Here is a 21,702-nt window from a genome sequence, read left to right as displayed (position 1 = left end):
CCTGGTTTCCATCTTGTCCTGGGCATGACTCTCAATCGGGGTTGGACTAGAAGACCTCCGAGTGCCCCTTCTGACTCTGTTCTTCTCTTCTGTCTTAAATTGGGCTTTACCCGCAGCTTCCACAGTTGGGTAGCCAAGACGTGCGGAATATTTTTTTTAGGCACTGTGGTTTTCATACGTTACAATATGTGGCAAAGCCCATCTCATTTTACATGAAATAAACAGCCACACCCAAAGATCAAATCAATATAAATTTATCTGGATGCTTAATGAATCCCCTGGGCCTTTTCGGAGGCTGCAAAACTTCAAAGAACTTCAGCTGGAGAGGACGCAGAACCTTCTTGGTTTTCCATCCTTGCTCTAAAAATAACATCCATCCCTTTTTAGCTCAGCCTCTGCCCCACCTCAAAATTGAAGGAGCCGCACTTTTAACCCACAAAGGAAGGATGTCTGGAATGGCAGGGGAAAGAAATAGGTTTTCGTTTAATTCACGATTGTCCGTGGTAGCTCGGCCTTCAAAATAGAAACCTCTCGTTTAATAGATGCATTAAAAGAAGAACAGTGAAGGTAAGGTCCATCTGAAGACAGCCGAGTCGGCTAGCGACATCTGCTAAGATCAGTGGTAGGATTCAGCCGGTTCGCACCACTTCGGCCGAACCGGTTGTTAAATTGCTGGCTGGCCCCTCCCCTCCCCTTCCCTTCCAGAGTCCCCAGGTGCCCTGTTTTTGCTCCCAGGGGGGTGCAGGAGGACGAGTGCTGCCTGTCACCCCCCCGGCCACGCCCACCATGGCCACGCCCACCCAGCCAGTCATTAGGGCAGAGAACCAGTTGTTAAATTATATGAATCCTACCACTGGCTAAGCCAGTGATGGCTAACCTTTTTGCCATCGCGTGTCAGGAGGGAGGGGCGGGGGGGTGTCGCACAAGCGTGTGCTCACACCCATTATTCTATGTGCCCCACGCATGCGTGCGGGACACACACACACCCTGTTGTGTCTGCGCCTCCCGAGCCGGGCCCCCTGCCAGAAAGTGACTCGGAAAGTGAGGGGGAAGGGCCATCAGGACTTACCTCTGGAGCACCGGCTTCTCTGGCTCAGCTCCAGGAGCCAGAGGCAGGCCAGGTGGAGGAGATAATGAGGCCTTCGTCCCCTGATTCTCCCCCCACAGGCCATGCCTCCAGACCCGGCTGATGGCAACCCGGCGTGGCTAGATCCCAGGTTTCGGAGATATGAGAGGCGGCTACAACAAAGGAAGGGGTGGGGCAGGCCTAGAGAGTGCTGAGTCACGGAGCCACACCCCACAGAGTATAAAAGCAGCCCTGGCTGCTCTTCTGCTCCGTGACGAGCAAAAATTGAGCTGAACTATTTGTCTCATGGAGAATTGAGCTGAACATTCGGCTTGGATTGCTGACTTCCTGGTTGCACGGCAACCCCAAGATAAGGGAGACTTTGGCAGGCAGACTTATGGTAGGCCCAGAAGGCCCAAAAATCGCACCGGAGCTGAGCTTGTGTGCCCACTGATACGGCTATGTGTGCCACCTGTGGCATGTGTGCCATAGGTTCACCATCACGGGGCTAAGCTGTCCCAGTGGATCTGCTCCTTCTGAGATGTTTTTGGACATGTCAGTCTAGGCTGCACCTCTGGAATTCTCTACCTGTCTCCCATTTATTTATTTTTTCAAGGTCAATCTAGAAGTTGCCACCTAAAACAGTGTTTTTCCAACTCCACCAGCCAGCTGGGGAATTCTGGGAGTTGAATCCACACATCTTAAAAGTTCCTGAGGTGGAGAAACACTGATCTAAAATATATAAAAATTGTGCAACATCTGTTCTCTCCTTTCCTTGTTCCTGTCCTTCATCTTTCTAGCCATCAAAAGAGTAATTCTTGATGGACAGGCCATCGGATGAGCGGGGTGGGGGGGTGGGAGAGAGGCCAGTCAGAATTTTTACTACCGGTTCTCCAAACTACTCAAAATTTCCGCTACCAGTTCTCCAGGACTGGTCAGAACCTGCTGAAACCCACCTCTGAAACGGGGGCGACTGGCAAAGGGAGGGCGGAGTAGATTCCGAAATTCCAAAAATTTTCCTACCTTTTCCTGTGGGAGTGGCTAGGTTGGGGGGGTCATGTGACTGAGTGGGTGTGAGCGTGAGTGATGTCAAAATGGCCACACCCACTCGGTCACATCTCCCCCACATCTAGCCACGCCCCCCAAACGGGTAGCGAAAATTTTTGAAACCCACCACTGGCTTTGTTCTGTCCTCCTTCGCCTCCGTCCGAGTGATGGCTTAATTAGCCGGCACTATCAGCTCTGGCAGCAGAATAGCGAATGTCTGCCAAGTTCTCTGATATCTCCCTCGACGCTGGTGAGTCACTTCAGCTCTCAGTTAATCCGTTGATTTGCCAGCTACGAAGAGACACAGCAGTGCTCACTCCCTTTATATCCTGTGGGGTGTGGCTCCATGACTCAGCACTTCCTAGGTCTGCCCCGCCTCTGCTTCTGTTGTTCCCTCCTTTCCTGCCTACGAAACCTAGGGTCCAACCAGGCCTGATTGCCATCAGCTGGGTCTGGAGGTGTGGCCTGGGGGGGGGAAAGAGTCAGGGGATGGAGGCCTCGTTATCTCCTCCACCTGGCCTGCCTCTGGCTCCTGGAGCTGAGCCAGGGAAGCCGGTGCTCCCGAGGTAAGTCCTGACGGCCCTTCCCCCTCACTTTCCAAGTCACTTTCTGGCAGGGGGCCCGGCTCGGGGGGGCGCAGACACAACAGGCTTGGTGGTTTCCTTGCAGACATTTCATGACCAAACTAGGTAACGTCATCAGTAATGAAACACCTGCAAGAAAACCACCAAGTTCAGAGGAACCTCCAGCTTCTAAAAGTTGACACCTCTTCAGGGAAACTCAGATTTGTTCTATTTCAGAAGTTAAGGGGGTTCTGGGGTTTTAATTTAGAGGAAGGTATCTCCTGCTTCCCAGTAGAGACCGGACCGATGAATCATTCCACCCTCAATGGTGGCATTAAATAACTCCCACCCTTAAGAGAGGCCTAGCCGAGCTCTTTCTGCCCCGTCGTCGGACACAGAGGACCTGTCGGACTCCCGACGCCAGCCTGAACTTTTGCAGATCTACGGAGCGTCTCCAAGCTTCATCCTTCATCCTGTTTTCTCTGAAGATTTAATCGTTGTGTGAATTTTCAGATCCTGGCCCGTTTGGCTAATGGGTTTTTTTTCCCTCCCCCAGTCATTTCCCAAGTTTATAGGAACTGTCAAGGACTTGTAAATAGCTTGAACCCACAAATCCTCACAACCGCAGGAATGAGATGGCGGCACCACCCCAGTTGTTAGCCAAAGGGTTTTCATCTTTCGGCTAATGGCATTTCTTGATTTGTAACTTGCTCGGGGGGAGGGAACCTTTGTCGGGAATGATTTTGGCTCTTGCCCCTTGTGTCGGAAAAAAAAAATTGAGCTAAATGCATCCTTCTTTTTGAGAAGGTCCTTCATCCGTAGGGCGTCAACCCATCTGAAATGATCAGAATAGAGCTGGAAGGGATCTTAGAGGTCTTCTAGTCCAGCCTCCTGCTCAGACAGGAGATCCTAGACCATTTCAGACAAGGGACTGTCCAGGCTCTTCTTGAAAACCTCCAGTGATGAAGATCTACAACTTCTTGTGGCAAGCTGTTCCACTGGCTAATTGTCCTTAACTGTTAGGAAGTTTCTCTTTATTTCGAAGTACTTCCCTCCTTGATTAGTTTTCCATCCATTGTTTCTTGTCCTGCCTTTTGATGCTTTGGAAAATAAGTTTTTATTTATTTATTTTTATTTATAATTCAATTTCTATACCGCTCTTCTCCCAAAGGACTCAGGGCGGTTTACAGCCATATTAAAATACAAAGAATAAATAGCAAATTTAAAAAGAATTTAAAAACAAAATATTTAGTAGGCCAATCAAACTAAAATGGTCATAGACCGACATAAAACCCCTTAAAATTTACAATTAAAAATACACTTAGGCTAGTCCTGCTCGATGAAATAATAAAGTCTTCCGTTCCCGTTTGAAGGTCCGGAGGTCCGGAGTTGCCCCCTCTTCTTTGGGGCCGCCCCTCAAATACCAAAATACTGCTACTGTCACCCTTAGTCTTTTCGCTAAACTAGCCAAACCCAAATCCTGCAGCTGTTCTTCATATGTTTTAATTAAGCTGAAAACACGGTCGCTAAGTGAATCCGGCTTCCGCAATGACTGCTTGTAAGAAGGGCGCAAAAGGGGATCATGTGACCACCACCCCGGAACACGGCAACGGTCATAAATATGAGTCAGTTGCCACACCTCTGAATATTGATCTCATGGCCCTTGGGGATGTTGCAACGGTCGTAAGTGTGAAAAACTCCTCTCGTTGCCGTTCTGACTTTGAACAGTAACTAAATGAATGGTTGTAAGTCCAGGTCTATCTATAACCTAGAGTTTGTTCATCTAGATATTTATTCAATTTATGCGGCTGCTTTATTTATTTATATAGCCGTTCATTCAGTTTATACATTTCACTTTTAGGGGACTCTTAGGGAACACTTTTTTTTAAACCCCCCCAAAAAAATTATTATTTTTTTACCTTTCTCTTCCAGGTCAGCCAGTTCAGGCAACTTTACTCCAAGGTCATCAACGATAAACACGATGATGTGATGGCTAAGTTTGGTGCGATCCTGGCTCAGGGTATATTGGATGCAGGTAAGTCATTTGTGTTCCGGCTCTGAAATATTTATGCATACCTAGATACGTAACGTAAAAAGTTTTATCCCTTGTTTTAAGAAAGTTCCTCTCTCAACCTTCAGTCACGTTGGGATTTTGAACCGCAGTTTGAGGCACCTGGGGCTGAGAATTCTGGAGGCTGTAGTCCTGAGACACAGAAATTCCAATACAATGCATTTCCAATACAAATTGTCTTCATTTGTATATGCATTGGTAAACTTATCTAAAAATAGAATTGAGTGCAGTGCAGTTCAATACAATGCAATGCAATGCAATACAATAGACAATAGACAATAAAGTAGAATATAGAATAGAAAGAAAGAAAGAAAACAATAGGACAGGAACGGTAGGCACGTTTGTGCTCTTATGCACGCCCCTTACGGACCTCTTAGGAATGGGGTGAGGTCAACAGTAGACAGTTTTTGGTTAAAGCTTTGGGGATTTTGAGAAGAGACCACAGAGTCAGGTAGTGTGTTCCAAGCATTAATAACTGTGTTACAGAAGTCATATTTTCTGCAATCAAGATTGGAGCGGTTAACATTAAGCTTAAATCTATTGTGTGCTCGTGTATTGTTGTGACTGAAGCTGAAGTAGTCTTTAACAGGAAGGACATTGCAATAGATGATTCTATGAGTTAAACACAGGTCCTGTCGAAGGCGGCGGAGTTCTAAGTTTTCTAAACCCAAGATTTCAAGTCTGGTGGCATAAGGTATTTTGTTGTATTCAGAGGAGTGGAGAACTCTTCTTGTAAAATATTTCTGGACACATTCAATTGTATTGATGTCTGAAATGTGGTATGGGTTCCAGACAGGCGAGCTGTATTCAAGAATTGGTCTAGCAAATGTTTTATAAGCTCTGGTAAGTAGTGTAGTGTTGCTGGAGAAGAAGCTACATAATATTAGGTTAACAACTCTTAAAGCCTTTTTTGCGATGTAGTTGCAGTGGGCTTTGGCACGTAGATCATTGGATATGAAAACTCCAAGGTCTTTAACAGGGTGGGGGTCATCAGTAAGGTAATGTCCATCAAGTATGTACTTAGTGTTTGGATTCTTTTTTCCAATGTGTAAGACAAAGCATTTGCTGGTTGAGATTTGGAGTTGCCAGGTTTTTGACCATACTGACACAAAGTCAAGGTCTTTTTGAAGGGTAGCTATATTGGTAGTGTTAAATAGTTTGACATCATCAGCGAAAAGAACACAATTACTTTTAATATAGTCACAGAGATCATTAATGTATAATATGAAGAGTTTAGAGTAGAGTAGAGTAGTAGAATAGAATAGAATAGAATAGAATAGAATAGAATAGAATAGAATAGAATAGAATAGAATAGAATAGAATAGAATAGAATAGAATAGAATAGAATAGAATAGAGTAGAATAGAATAGAATAGACAAAAAGAATGGAATGGAATGGAATGACTAGCGGTGACATGATAGCAGTGATGGGATATCTCAGGGGCTGCCCCAAAGAAGAGGGAGTCAAGCTATTCTCCAAAGCAGGGGTCTCCAACCTTGGCAACTTGTGGACTTCAACTCCCAGAGTTCCTCAGCCAGCAAAGCTGGGAGTTGAAGTCCACAAGTCTTAAAAGTTGCCAAGGTTGGAGACCCCTGCTCCAAAGCACCTGAGGGCAGGACAAGAAGCAACTGTTGGAAACGAATCCAGGACAGAACCAATCTTAGAATTAAGGAGGAATTTCCTAACAGTGAGAACAATTAATCAGTGGAACGACTTGCCACCAGAAGTTGTGAATGCTCCAACACTGGAGGTTTTCAAAAAGAGACCGGACAGCCGTTTGTCTGGAATGATGTAAGGTTTTCTGCTTGAGTAGAGGGCTGGACTAGAAGACCTCCAAGGTCCCTTCCAACTCTGTTATTCTAGAATCGAATTGAATTGAATTATAGGATAGGATAGGATAGGATAGGATAGGATAGGATAGGATAGGATAGGATAGGATAGGATAGGTTAATGGAATGAAACATGATAGGACAGGACAGGACAGGACAGGACAGAGAATCGAGAAGAGAACAGAACTTTTTATTTGACCCAAGCGTGATTAGACACACGAGGAATTTGTCTCCAGTACAGAAGCTCTCAGGGTACCTGCAAAGCAATAGAATCATCATCATCCCCATGTGAGAGGATAGTACAGAAGATAATACCAGCGTGGGCAAAGATTTCTTTATCCAGACCTTCCGACTTGTTCGTTTGGTTCCCGCTTCTCGGTTTAAATTTGGTGTTGGCCTATTGCTCTGTGTGTGTGTGTGTTTGTGCTTCTTTAGAAGTGGGCTCTGTGCTCTTGGCCTTGTTATTCAGAACATGGCCTTGTTGTTCACTGGATTCATGAATTATTTATTCCGAGTCAATTTGCTAAGGAAACGGGAGACTCTTGAGCTCTTGTCTTCCCTTAAGTATGAAAGCTCTCCTCTTAGCCCAAAGCACCTCACAGGGTGGTCATTTGCATCCCGTTTAGAGAGTCGTTGAGGCCACTTGGAGGTTTATCTGTGTCCTCGGGGTCTCCCAGGTGGTGCAGATGGGCGCGGAGCCTCATCGATGTGATTGATAGAATGATACGATATCATCTCTCTCCAGTCCACAATATGGTCCTTTCAGCAGTTCCAAGAAGGCCGCACTCCGATTTGCACCACTCAGGTGACCCTGAGGACACAGACAAACCTCCAGGTGGCCTCAACGATTCTTTTATTTATTTATTTATTTAATCACATTTTTATACCGCCCTATCTCCCAAGGGACTCAGGGCGGTTTACAGCCTATTAAAAACACAAAAACAAGATATAAATACAAGATAAAACGCTAATTAAAAAACTTATTAAATAAGGCCAAATTTAAAAATTATAATTAAAATACAAAAACCCCATTAAAAACTAAATTAAAATTAACATCCTAGCCCAGTCCTGCGCAAATAAATAGATGTCTCTTAAGCTCGCGGCAAAAGGTTCGAAGGTCGGGAAGTTGACGGAGTCCTGGGGGAAGTTCGTTCCAGAGGGTTCTCTAAGGTAAAGGTTCCCCCTTGCCCATATGTGCTAGTCATTCCCGACTCTAGGGGGCGGTGCTCATCTCCGTTTCAAAGCTGAAGAGCCAGCGCTGTCCGAAGACGTCTCCATGGTCATGTGGCCGGCATGACTCAACGCCAAAGGCGCACGGAACGCTGTTCCCTTCCCACCAAAGGTGGTCCCTATTTTTTCTACTTGCATTTTTTACCTGCTTTCAAACTGCTAGGTTGGCAGAAGCTGGGACAAGTCACGGGAGCTCACCCAGTTATGCAGCACTCTGGATTCGAACCGTGGGACTGCCGACCTTTCAATTGACAAGCTCAGCATCTTAGCCACTGAGCCATCGCGTCCCTTAATGACTCTCTAAAAGGATGCAAACGACCAGCTTTGTCTGCAAGGAATATAAATCCTTCCCTTCCTCACCATTCAGTCAGAGCGGAAGAAGCTTCTTGGATGAGAAGTGAGACGTCTTCAAAGAAAAACCAGAAAGTCCAGTTGCCTCTTGGAAAAAAAGCCCCTTTGGGACAGAAGAGCCACTTCAGACAGCAGAGGCCATCCAAACGGGCATAAATGTCGATTCTCTTCTCTGCGTAGATACTAGTCATGCATCTTAGATGCCTTTTACATCTTCGCTCATTATGGCAAAGTAACATGCAGAATGGCTACCTCCAGTTATTCCATTATCGTCCATTTGTTCCCTGGCAGAGAACCAAAAGAAGAAGAAAAAGTACAAATCATGGCTTTGCTTTTTTTTTTTTCTAGCCAGAAGTATTATGGGAAATGTAATGAGAGGGGGAATATTGAGGAGATGGAGGGAGCGTCATCATTCATTAATTATACAAATTATACCGCAGGGCCTGCCGGAGTCATTACGTGAAAGTAAACAAATATACCAGAGAGCTGGACAATACTACATCTGGAAGGAAGGAAGGAAGGAAGGAAGGAAGGAAGGAAGGAAGGAAGGAAGGAAGGAAGGAAGGAAGGACGGACGGAAGGGAGAAAGAAAGAAAGAAGGAAGGAAGAAAGGAAAGGAAAGGAAAGGAAAGGAAGATGATAGATAATGATAGGTAGGTAAGTAAGTAGGTAGGTAGGTAGGTAGTAGGTAGATAGATAGATACTATGTTTCCCCGAAAATAAGACCGTCTTATATTTTTTTGAACCCTGAAACAAGTGCTTGGCCTTATTGCCATACGCACAAAAGCCCGATTGGGCTTATTATCAGGGGGACGTCTTATTTGTGGGAAACAGGGTAGGTAGGTAGGTAGGTAGGTAGGTAGGTAGGTAGATAGATAGATAGATAGACAGACAGACAGACAGACAGACAGACAGACAGACAGACAGACAGACAGGAAGGAAGGAAGGAAGGAAGGAAGGAAGGAAGGAAGGAAGGAAGGAAGGAAGGAAGGAAGGAAGGAGATAGATGATGTAGATAGACAGACAGGCAGACAGATAGATGATAATGATAGATAGATAGAAAATGATAGGTAGATAATGATAGAGAGAGAGAGAGAGAGAGATAACCAACCATTACAGTTAGTCCTCGACTTAAGACCACAATTGAGCCCATCATTTCTGTGATTAAGCAAGACAAGTGAGTTTGGCCCCATTTTACGACCTTGCTTGCCCCCAGTTGTTAAGTGAATCGCTGCAGTTGTTAATTAAGTGACAGCATCCGGCTTCCCCCTGGACTTTGCTTGTGAGAAGGTCGCAAAAGGGGGATCACAGGACCCTGGGACGCTGCAACCGTCATAAATATGAACCAGCCGCCAAGCAGCTGGATTTTGATCACGTGATCGCGGGTATGTGGCAATGGTTGTGTGAAAAATGGTCCTAAGTCATTTTTTTCAGTGCCGTCGTAACTTCGAACGGTCAGTAAATGAACTGTTGTAAGTCAGGGACTGCCTGTATTGCCGAAATGAAATGGCAAATCGATGGGTGTGGAATTGGCTTGCCGGTCTCAAAGTTGGGTGCCGAAGGGATTTGTTTTACCCCTGGACTTGCTTGCAAAGGGGGCTGGACTAGAAGACCTCCAAGGTCCCTTCCAGCTCTATTCTATTCTAGATTTCCAAACTTTTGGCCTTAAGCCATTCTTATGCTCTGCTCTGGATTCCTGTCTTGGCTTGCTGCTTTTCTTTAAAAAAGAAAAGAAAAGATATGAGCCAGCCGTGTGCAGCAGCTGTTAAAAAAGCCAACACAGTTCTGGGCTGCATAAACAGAGGGATAGAATCAAGATCACGTGAAGTGTTAATACCACTTTATAATGCCTTGGTAAGGCCACACTTGGAATATTGCATCCAGTTTTGGTCGCCACGATGTAAAAAGGATGTTGAGACTCTAGAAAGAGGGCAGAGAAGAGCAACAAAGATGATTAGGGGACTGGAGGCTAAAACATATGAAGAACGGTTGCAGGAACTGGGTATGTCTAGTTTAATGAAAAGAAGGACTAGGGGAGACATGATAGCAGTCTTCCAATATCTCAGGGGCTGCCACAAAGAAGAGGGAGTCAGGCTGTTCTCCAAAGCACCTGAGAGTAGAACAAGAAGCAATGGGTGGAAACTGATCAAGGAGAGAAGCAACTTAGAACTAAGGAGACATTTCCTGACAGTTAGAACAATTAATAAGTGGAACGACTTGCCTTCAGAAGTTGTGAATGCTCCAACACTGGAAATTTTTAAGAAAATGTTGGATAACCATCTGACTGAGATGGTGTAGGGTTTCCTGCCTGGGCAGGGGGTTGGACTAGAAGGCCTCCAAGGTCCCTTCCAACTCTGATGTTATGTTATGTTATGTTACGTTATGAAAAGAAAAGAAATCTGAAATAAATTTGACGGATGGCGAGGTTCCACTTAGGGCCGGAGCAAGGAAAGTAAACCACATTATATTGTGGTGAGTGAGTCATGCTGCCCTTTAGCTGGTCCATGAATAATAAAAGGTTGATTAGCAATAAAATGTGGCTCTTGTATACAGGAGTGTCCGTAAGGATAGGAAGTGACGCCATCCATGCTCTGACATCCTGATGGATTGACATAATTTGTGGCATTTGCACGGCGATGCCACAATGCAGTTGACACACCACTGTGGCTTTCTATTTAAGCTAGTTGTGCTGGTAAGTTTGTGGTTAAAATGCTGGCCTAGAAATCTAGGTGATCGAGTTCTAGTCCTGCTTTAGGTATGAGAGCCAGCGGGGTCAGGGGTCTCCAACCTTGGCAACTTTAAGACTTGTGGACTTCCAACTCCCAGAATCCCTCAGCCAGCAAAGCTGGGAGTTGAAGTCCACAAGTCTTAAAGTTGCCAAGGTTGGAGACCCCTGAGCTGGGTGACTTTGGGCCAATCACCAGGAGACGGGGAGTTCTAGTCCTGCTTTAGGTGTAACAGCCATTTGGGTGACTTTGGGCCAATCACCAGGAGACGGGGAGTTCTAGTCCTGGTTTAGGGATGGAAGCTGAGTGGGTGACTTTGGGCAAGTCCCTCTCTCTCAGCCTCACCCACCTCTCAAGGTTGTTGTTGTTGTTGTGGGAAAAATAGGAGAAGGTAAAAGTATTATATATGTACACCACTTTGAGCCAATTATAAAGTACTAAAGGCAGGATAGAAATCTAAATTTTTTTTTAAAGCTCTATCACAAGCTAGGCAATTCTTAGACTTCTAGTATCTCCTGGACCACATCTGGTTGAAGAAAATTAATGCCTCTTCAAAATGCATCTTTATTATTATTATTATTATTATTATTATTTATTTAAATTTTTATACCGCCCTTCTCCCGAAGGACTCAGGGCGGTGTACAGCCAAAGTTAAAACATCTTCTCCAAAGGATCAGAAGGCAGGGGAAGAAACAATGGATGGAAACTAATCAAGGAGAGAAGCGACCTAGAAATAAGGGGAATTTCCTGATAGTGAGAAAAATGAGGGAGGGAGGGAGGGAAGAAAGGAAGGAAGGAAAGAAAGAAAGAAAGAAAGAAAGAAAGAAAGAAAGAAAGAAAGAAAGAAAAGGAAGATGGAAATTTGAGGGGAAGAAAGGAAGGAAGTTGGGAATGAGGAGAAGGAAGGAAGGAAGATGGGAATGAGGGGAAGGAAGGAAGGATAATTGCACTTAGACTTATATACTGCTTTACAGGGCTTTACGGTCCTCTCTAAGCTGTTTACAGAGTCAGCCTCTTGCCCCCTAACAATCTGGGTCCTCATTTTACGGACCTCAGAAGGATGGAAGGCTGAGTCAACCTTGAGCCGGTGAGGATCGAACTGCTGGCAGTGGGCAGAGTCAGCCTGCAACGCTGCATTCTAAGCACTGTACCACCACAGCTCAATCCTATTGTTGCTGTTGCTGTTAGAGATCGTAGGGCTGAGACCAGCTTGTCTAAAGCCATCGTGGGAACGCATGATTGCTTCCAATGTTAAAATAGATCTGGGGGGGTGGGGGCAGTGTTGATGGGAGAGCTTAAGCAGATCAGTTCTTAAGAGATCTCTGTTTTGGATTTGCATTCGACTCTTTTGTGTTAATCATGGAATTGCTTCCGCTCCACATTGAACATCTTTGTCGTTGTTGGGAACAGTGTGTTTTATTAAGCCATCGGAAGCAATTGCATGGAATCAGAAATAGGGATGGTGTTGGCATTATGTGCAGGGATTAAGACTGATTTCCAGGTCTTTAAATAATATACATAGAGTCTTCCAACCTGTAAATAAGCAGAAATTTCATGACAAGAACAATTAACCATGGCTTAGGGCCCGGGTACTTACGGGACCGCCTGCTGTTACCCTATGCCTCCCACTGACCCGTACGCTCACACAGAGAGGGTCTTCTCAGGGTGCCGTCCGCCAGACAATGTCGGCTGGCGGCCCCCAGGGGCAGGGCCTTCTCTGTGGGAGCTCCTACGCTTTGGAACGAACTTCCCCCTGGTTTACGTCAAGTGCCTGATCTTCGGACTTTTCGCCGTGAGCTGAAAACACATCTATTTATTCAAGCGGGACTGGCCTAATTAAATTTTAATCTGGGGTTATTTATATTTTTAGGGTTTTTTAAACTATTTTAAATGTTTTAAATGTTTTAAATTTTTGGCCATTTTGTAATATGTTTGTTTTAGTCTTGTTTTATTTATATATTGCGCTTTTTATTTGGCTGTACACCGCCCTGAGTCCTTCGGGAGAAGGGCGGTATAAAAATCGAATAAATAAATAAATAAATAAACAACCAGTGGAACTCCGGCCACTTATCTGAAATGTTATAGGGGCCTCCTGCATGAATTGTCAGTTTTGGAAGGCAATTTTCTTTTTTGCTTCTTAACTGCCACATATTTTAGCTGGGGAAGTTGGGAGGGGGTTGTTGTTGGAGCGATAGAAGGTTAGTCATAACAACATTCCGTATTCAAGGACTTTTGCCTGCGTCTGACGGAGACTGCCTGAAGATTGTATCCAATTGAGTGCGAAGAGTTGATTGGACAATGTGATGAACTTGTGGGTGTGGGGAAGGGCTGTGAACTGTCAACTGGGTGTGGAAAAGCTGGAAGCTTTCAGTTTCGGGTTTTCCCAGCTGTGCCAACATGACATCTCTAATAAATTGGAACTTTGAGGAACCTCAAGCCTCAGAGCTTTATTTCGTTGAGGGTGTTCTTTGGAACCCTGACATGAACAGGGGGTTGGACTAGAAGACCTCCAAGGTCCCTTCCAACTCTTGTCATTCTAATTCTAATATTTTTCTCCTCTATAGGATTTCAGATCTTTCATTCCTCTTACAAGGCAGAATAACAGAGTTGGAAGGGACCTTGGAGGTCTTCTAGTCTGACCCCCTGCTCAAGGTGAAGACCCTAGACCAGGGGTCTCCAAACATGATGGCTTTCAGACTTGCAGGCTTCAACTCCCAGAATTCCACAGCCAGGGAATCATTCTGTTATTCCTTGACTTATGACCACAATTGGGCCTACAATATTTCTGTCGCTAAAAAAGGCAGTTGTTAAGTGAGCCGCTCCTGATTTTACAACCTTTTATGCCAGGATTATTGAGCGAATCCCTGCCGTCTTTAAGTGAATCGTGTGCTCATTAAGCGCACCTGGCTTCCTCCATTTGTGGATTGGAAGCTGGCTGGGAATTGACTCATATGTCAATTCCTTGCTTGTTCAACCGATTCTGTTCCTTCACTTTTCTTTCTGTTTCTGTTTTCTCTTCAATAATAATGTTTATTGTATTTATAATGGCATATTATTGTATTTTATTAATTATAACAAAGAAGAGGAAGGGAAGGGAAAATTGCTGGCTTCCAATTTTATCACCTGTCTGATTCACGAATGCAGGGGTCTGCAAACTTGGCTCTTTTAAGACTTGTGGACTTCAGCAAAGCTGGCTGAGGAACTCTGGTAGTTGAAGTCCACAAGTCCTATAAGAGCCAAATTTGCAGTTATAGAGACTAAATTGATTTTGAACTTAATAATAGCCGCAAGACTTTTGATTGCTCAATATTGGAAGAAAGAAGAATTACCTACAATTGAAGAATGGACACTTAAAGTATCAAATCTGGCAGAAATGGCAAAAATCTCTGCTTATTTGAAAGACTATACACAAGAAAAATATATTTTAGAATGGAAAATGTGGATTGATTATATTCAGAATAAGTATCAGATAAAAAAATATCGAATAGCATATGAGTAAATTTAGGAAATATTTTGTATTAGATATATTTCTGAAGGAGAGGGGAATTGAGAGTGTGATTAAGTGTGGAGAGACTAGAGGTTATAATTTAGGAATTATTTTAGATTATGATTGTTAGTTTTGATACCCTGCATTTTGTTCTGGGAAGTCGGGGTGGGGGGCGGGGGGTATGGGGAGGGAGTATGGGGGATTGAGGCTAGAGATGGAGTGATGGTGAATGTACAGGGATTATTGAAGATGTATAAATATAATTAATGTAGGGTCGGGTCTGCCCAGTTACCATTTTAGAATGGTGAGGAGGGAGAAAAGAGAGAGTAGGAGGTAGGAAAGAGGAGAAGAGGAAGGAAGAGGGGTAGAAGAGGGAGAAGGAAGGTATAGGGTGGAGGGAGGAGAGGATGTAGATAAGAGAAGGAGAGGAAGGTTTGGAAAGAAGGCAGAAGAAGGTAGAAGAGGGAAGAGAGTTAAAAAGGGGGGGGTGACTGGGCAAGCCCGACTAATTGTATATAATTGTACATTGGATGAATTATTTGATATGAATGTAAAAATAAAACTTTTTTATAAAAAAAAAAAAAAAAGAGCCAAATTTGCAGACCCTTGCACTAATGCATTTGAAACTCAATCAGTCCCTGATCACAAGTTCTCCATAAATGAAATGAACGGATCTTTTTCAACTTTATTACCTCAGCCTAAAAATCATAATTTACTTAAATATATTTACTGAAACATCCTCTTTTTTTTTTTTTTTTGCTAGAATGCATGCACAGCAAAATTATTTACAGGTCTCTCCTGACCAAGGAAGGCGATTCCAACTTTGAACGGTGGAAGTGTGCCATTTTGGAGACTTTTGATTTGCTGGCATCTTTAAAAATTTAACAAGTTTAGCAAATATTTAGCAAATATTTCCCGTAACAGTTTCAGCAACTTATAGGAAGAGGGAGCAGCAAGAAGAACGGATTGATATTTTGGGAGCCTGGTTAAAATCATTTGGCGGGGGACTGCTGACGGTTGTAAGTCATTTTTCAACTTTTTTTTTTTTTTTGTAAACAACCTGAGGTATCCCACTAAGGAAGCCAACCACTTGGCCGCCAGCAGTAGCTGTACAACATTTTTTTTCCTGGAAATTAGCTCAGGAATTTTGCTTTCCTAAATCATGGCAGAGCAGGCATTATTCTGTCAACACCCGGAGACTCCAGTTAGTCCAGAATGCAGCTGCGCGGGTGATAGAGGGAGCGGTTCGGAGCTCCCATGTAACACCCATCCTGCGCAGACTGCACTGGCTGCCTGTTGTCTTCCGGGTGCGCTTCAAGGTTTTGGTGACTACCTTCAAAGCGCTCCATGGCTTAGGACCAGGATATTTACGGGACCGTCTACTGCCATCTTCTATCTCCCAGCGACCGGTGCGTTCTCACAGAGAGGGACTCCTTAGGGTGCCGTCAGCCAAACAATGTCGACTGGCGGCCCCCAGGGGGAGGGCCTTCTCTGTGGGGGCTCCTACCCTGTGGAACGAACTTTCCCCTGGACATCGTCAACTATCCGACCTTCGGACCTTTCGCCGCGAACTTAAAACCTATTTATTCCGTCTAGCTGGACTGGCTTGATTTTAAAATTTTTAATTTACTTTTATGGGTTTTAAATTCTTGTAAATTTTTATAGGGTGTTATTGTATTTTAAATTTTTGGCCAATTGAATTAAGTTTTTTAAGGGGTGTTCTTAATATTATATGTATTGTTTCTCTTTGTATTTTTATTCTGGCTGTGCACCGCCCTGAGTCCTTCGGGAGAAGGGCGGTATACAAATTAAAATATTATTATTATTATTATTATTATTAACAACACGGAGAAGAGCTGAGATGGCAGGTCCCAAAAGCCAAAACAACAGGTGTAGGAGTGAATAAGTACAGGGATGAATAAATTACAGTCACTTGTTTAGTGACTTGGGGAAGGGAGGAAGAGGAAAGGAGGAAAAGGAAAAAAGGAGAGGAGAGGAAGAGCAGGAGGAAAAGAAGAGGAGGAAGAAAAGGAGAAAGAGAGGAATGAAGAGAAGGAAAAGGAAAAAAGGAGAGGAGAGAAAGAGCAGGAGGAAGAGGAGGAAGGGGGGAAGAGGAGAAGGAGGAGAGGAGGAGAAGAGCAGGAAGAAAAGGAAGAGGAGAAGAGGAAGGGGAGGAAAAGGAGAGAGGAATGAGGGGGAGGAGGAGGGGAAAGAAAAAAGGGAGGAAGGAGGGAAAAAAGGAAGAGGGAGAGAAGAGAAGGAAAAGGAGAGGAGGAAGAGGAGAAGGGGAGGAGAAAGGAATGAAGAGGAGGAAAAGGAAAAAGGAGAGGAGAGGAAAAGAAGAGGAAGATGAGAAGGAGGAGAGGAGGAAAAGAAGAACAGGAAGAAGAGGAGGAAAAGAAGAGAAAGAGAGGAATGAAGAGGAGGAGGAGAGGAAAGACAAGGGAGGAAGGAGCGAAAAAAGGAAGAGGAGAGAAGAGAAGGAAAAGGATAAAGAGGAGGAAAAGGGGAGGAGGAGGAAAAAAGGAGAAAAAGGGGGAGAGGAGGAAAAGGAGAAGGGAGGAAGAGAAGGAAGAGAAAAAAGGAGAGGAGGAAGAAAAGAAAATAGGAGGAGAGGAATAGGAAGAAGAGGAGGAGGAGCTCAAGGAAAGCCAGATTTTAGGTGGTCGGTCTGCGGCTTGAAAATAACATTCCAGGCTTTCATAAATTAAAAAGAACTTAGCATTTTTAGCATGACATACAGACTCTGTCTGGAGACACTTGACGTGTGTGTGTGTGTGTGTGTGTGTTTGTGTGTGTGTGTGTGCTCGTGCGCGCATACGCGGCTTCTTCAGAAGAGGGGTTTGAAAAAGCTTCCTGTCTTTTTTGTGGCGCTACCTTAGTTCTGTTTCTGAAAAATGGAGGAAACCAAAAGGGGGGGAATGTAATTTGCTCTATTAAATTTAACCATGAGGATTGAATTACCGTAACACGAATGGAAATGCAGCCAATAGGGTGGGGGAAGGATGGAGGAAGTTGCCCCTCCCACCTTTAAAACTTTAAACTTTTTAAGTGATTGTCGTGTCCCACTCCTCCGCTGACAGCTGGGTCAGGGAAATCCAAATCAGGCTTGCCTCTGCAGCTCTGCCCAAAGTCCTAGCAAAGTCCTCAGAGCAGGCAGGAGACCAGTAAGTGACTTCAGCAAGATAAGTTCGACTTTTGCCTGACTCAGAGACTGCCAGAAAGTAGATCCTTTATATAGGCCATGGGGTGTGGCTCCATGACTCAGCACTCATTAAGGCCTGCCCCTCCCTTCCTTCTGTTGCCTCCGCCTCTCCAATCTTCTGATGCGAGGATCACTCCAATCAGCAGCTGTTGGGAATAAACCCTCCTCAGGCTCACATGCTGTGGAGGAGGGGGAGGGGTCTAGCTGCTCCGTTTGCCTGGGCATGGAGTCAGGGCTGGGGCCGGGAGATTCTCCTTCTTCTGCAGTTTGTCTGGGCATGGAGCCAGGACTTGGGCTGGGAGGCATACATTCCTCAGTGTTCGGGAGCAGGTAAGAAGGCCCCGGCTGCTCTGAGGGCGGGCAAGACACAACAGTGATGCTGGGAGGGTCACTCCCAAAGATTTACTGTGCAATTCCTTGCTTAAGAGGCTCAAACTCAAAATAACTTTCTTTTTTCTCACCAAGTATCCCTTACATTACAAATAATGAGACATAATACTGATTTATATTTATAATGAGACATAATACTAGACTCTTGCTCAGCCTGCTTCTCTGGGATTCTCATTTTCCCATACAAGTAGCCTGACCTCATGAATCATAGGGCTGTAATGGATCTTGTAAGTCATCTAGTCCAGGGCTCTCCAACCTTGGCCACTTTTAAGACTTGTGGACTTCAACTCCCAGAGTTACTCAGCCTGATCTACTCCAAACATTTGCCCAGGGCAGAAGTTCTTATTCCATCCCGGAACATTTGAGGGGCTGCCACAAAGAAGGGGGACAACCTACTCTCCAAAGCAGGGGTCTCCAACCTTGGCAACTTTAAGACTTGTGGTCTTCTGGCTAAGGAACTCTGGGAGTTGAAGTCCACCAGTCTTAAAGTTGCCAAGGTTGGAGACCCCTGCTCCAAAGCACTTGAAGGCAGGACAAGAAACAACGGATGGAAACTAATCAAAGAGAGAAGCAACCTGGAATTAAGGAGAAACTTCCTAACAGTGAGGACAATTAACCAGTGGAACGACTTGCTACCAGAAGTTGTGGGTGCTCCTGTTGTGGTCCACCAGCAGCCTGCAGAGCTGGCAGCGGAGTCGGACAGCGATGAGGCTGAGGAAGAACATGGGCCAGTCCTGGAGGCTGCCAAGGCCCGGATGAGGGCTTTGCGCCAGAGGCAGAGGTGGGGCCAGGGCCATCGGGGAGTGAGGTGCGGACTCCAGAGCCTCCAGAGACTGACAGCAGAAAGGCAGAGGAACAGGAGGAGCCTGTTTCTAATGCACGGATGAGAAAAACTGCCAGAAGGCAAGAGCAGTTAAAGCAAAGAGGACGACTTGGGAGTAAGGCTAGGAGATGATTGACTCCTCCCATAAGGCTTAAAAGACCAGCAACGACATTTGGGCTCTTTGCCGGAAAACAACGTTGATAGACTTGCTCCTTGTCTTGCTGCACTTATTTCTTGTCGGCGTCTTCTGCTTTTGAACTTTTGCCAAGAAAGGCTTTTGGCAGTTTGCCTAATTAAGACCGAGGTTGGCGATAAGACTGAGGAATTGTGTTATGAAGAATTTGCTTTGATTTAGTTTGGAGGACGCTGAGAATGAGTTTAATTCTCAGCTGTTCTAATAAAGTCTGTTTGTTTTTGAACTGATTGCGTTTAATGCTACCTACTTGAGCCTGGGTCACAACACTTCCTTCCTTCCTTCCCTCCCCCCTCTCCTTCCTTCCTCTCCTTCCCAACTCTTCCTTCTCTCCCTCCCTCCCTCCCTCCCTCCCTTCCTTCCTTCCTTCCTTCCCTCCCTCCCCCCTCTCCCTCCTTCCTCTCCTTCCCAACTCTTCCTTCTCTCCTCCCTCCCTCCTTCCTTCCTTCCTTCCTTCCTCCTCCTCCCCTCTCCTCCTTCCTCTCCTTCCCAACTCTTCCTTCTCTCCTCCTCCTCCTCCTCCTTCCTTCCTTCCTTCCTTCCTTCCTTCCTTCCCTCCCCCCTCTCCTTCCTTCCTCTCCTTCCCAACTCTTCCTTCTCTCCCTCCCTCCCTCCCTCCCTCCCTTCCTTCCTTCCTTCCTTCCCTCCCTCCCCCCTCTCCCTCCTTCCTCTCCTTCCCAACTCTTCCTTCTCTCCCTCCCTCCCTCCCTTCCTTCCTTCCTTCCTCCTCCCCTCTCCCTCCTTCCTCTCCTTCCCAACTCTTCCTTCTCTCCTCCCTCCCTCCTTCCTTCCTTCCTCCTCCCTCTCCTTCCTTCCTCCTTCCCAACTCTTCCTTCTCTCCTCCTCCTCCTCCTCCCTCCTTCCTTCCTTCCTTCCTCCTCCCTCTCCTCCTTCCTCTCCTTCCCAACTCTTCCTTCTCTCCCTCCTCCTCCCTCCTTCCTTCCTTCCTTCCTTCCTCCTCCTCCCCTCTCCTTCCTTCCTCCTTCCCAACTCTTCCTTCTCTCCTCCCTCCCTCCTTCCTTCCTTCCTTCCTCCCTCCCCTCTCTCCTTCCCAACTCTTCCTTCTCTCCTCCTTCCTCCCTCCTTCCTTCCTTCCTTCCTTCCTTCCTCCTCCCCCTCTCCTTCCTCCCTCTCCTTCCCAACTCTTCCTTCTCTCCCTTCCTTCCTTCCTTCCTTCCTTCCTTCCTTCCTTCCTTCCCTCCCCCTCTCCTTCCTTCCTCTCCTTCCCAACTCTTCCTTCTCTCCTCCCTCCCCTCTCTCCCTCCTTCCTTCCTTCCTTCCTCCCTCCCCTCTCCTTCCTTCCTCTCCTTCCCAACTCTTCCTTCTCCCTCCTCCTCCCTCCTTCCTTCCTTCCTCCTCCCCTCTCCTTCCTTCCTCTCCTTCCCAACTCTTCCTTCTCTCCTCCTTCCTCCCTCCCTCCCTCCCTTCCCTCCCTCTCCTTCCCAACTCTTCCTTCTCTCCCTCCCTTCCTCCCTCCCTCCCCCCTCTCCTTCCTCCCTCTCCTTCCCAACTCTTCCTTCTCTCCTTCCTTCCTTCCTTCCTTCCTCCTTCCTTCCTTCCTTCCTTCCTTCCTTCCTTCCTTCCTTCCTTCCTTCCTTCCTTCCTTCCTTCCTTCCTTCCTTCCTTCCTTCCTTCCTTCTTTCCTCCCTCCCTCCCTCCCTCCCTCTCCTTCCCAACTCTTCCTTCTCTCCCTTCCTTCCTTCCCTCCCTCCCTTCCTTCCTTCCTTCCTTCCTTCTTTCTTCTGTGGGCCAACTCTTTCTGTTCAGTTTCAAGTGGGGAGGTGGGGGGGGGCTGCTTAGCATCAGCTTGACAAGTTCCTGCCATCGCTGCTTCTTCCCAGCGATGAAATTATCGTCAGGGTTGGTTATCTGGCAGGATGGATTCCGCTGTCGTGATGCATCGAAGGGGGAAGCGGATCCAAAGGCTTCTCCTGGCTGAAGGGTGGAGTGAGTTACACACACACACACACACACACACAAACACACACACAGCCTTTAGAAAGGCTTTGTCAGATGCTGGAAGAGTTTGTGGTTGGCGCGCGAGAGAGCAGAGGAAAACGGTTCGGAACAAATGATTTTATTTCCAAGAAAAAAAAAAACGAAGCAAGGTGACGAAAAGTCGGCGGGCCTTGTGCAACACACCGGAAACCTCACGGACATCGTCCCAGATGAGTGTCCTAGACTTCTACCTCACCACGTAAACTACGCGGTAGAGAGAAACACATGTTTTCAATTTATGCAGGGGAGCGAAGAGGAACTGTTAAAATAGCGGTTGCTACGGAAAGGGCCCCAAGAATCTGAATTAGCGGTTTGTGGAAACAGGACTTTGGACCAGAAAAGTGCTGGGTCGGTTTCAGGAGAGCATTCCCGCCATCTTTCCAAGGCTCCTTCAGTTTTCCAACAGATAGGGAAGGCTGGGAAAACATGTGACGGGTAGTCCCAAAGGTGCTTTTTCAGGAGGCAGCGGGACTTTCTGGTGGTTGTTTTTTCTTCGAAGAGGTTTCACTTCTCATCCAAGGAGCTTCTTCAGCTCTGACCGGATGGTGGGGAAGGAAAGGATTTATACTCCTTGCAGACAGCTGGTCATTTGGATCCTTTGAGAGGGTTCTTGAGGCCACTTGGAGGTTTATGTATGTCCTCAGGGTCACCTGAGTGGTCCACAGGGTTCCTGTAGTCTGCAATTTTCATCCCCAATTGTTCAAACACTCTTTAAAACTCTAC

At 45.9% G+C, this 21,702-nt stretch overlaps 1 protein-coding gene across 1 annotated transcript in view; it reads left to right on the top strand.

The window, feature by feature from the left end:
* The window catches only part of PSMD1 (proteasome 26S subunit, non-ATPase 1), a 162,367-nt gene that overhangs the window by 123,706 nt on the left and 16,959 nt on the right, over positions 1-21,702 (top strand). The window contains exon 19 of the mRNA XM_058188640.1: positions 4,609-4,711. Coding sequence (XP_058044623.1) covers positions 4,609-4,711 — 103 coding nt within the window. The remainder of the gene's footprint in view (positions 1-4,608; positions 4,712-21,702) is intronic.

Source organism: Ahaetulla prasina, chromosome 6 (genome assembly GCF_028640845.1).
Source record: "Ahaetulla prasina isolate Xishuangbanna chromosome 6, ASM2864084v1, whole genome shotgun sequence".
Lineage (NCBI taxonomy): Eukaryota > Metazoa > Chordata > Lepidosauria > Squamata > Colubridae > Ahaetulla > Ahaetulla prasina.
Note: the sequence above shows the minus strand (reverse complement) of the source record. Positions and strands in the feature narration are given on the sequence as shown.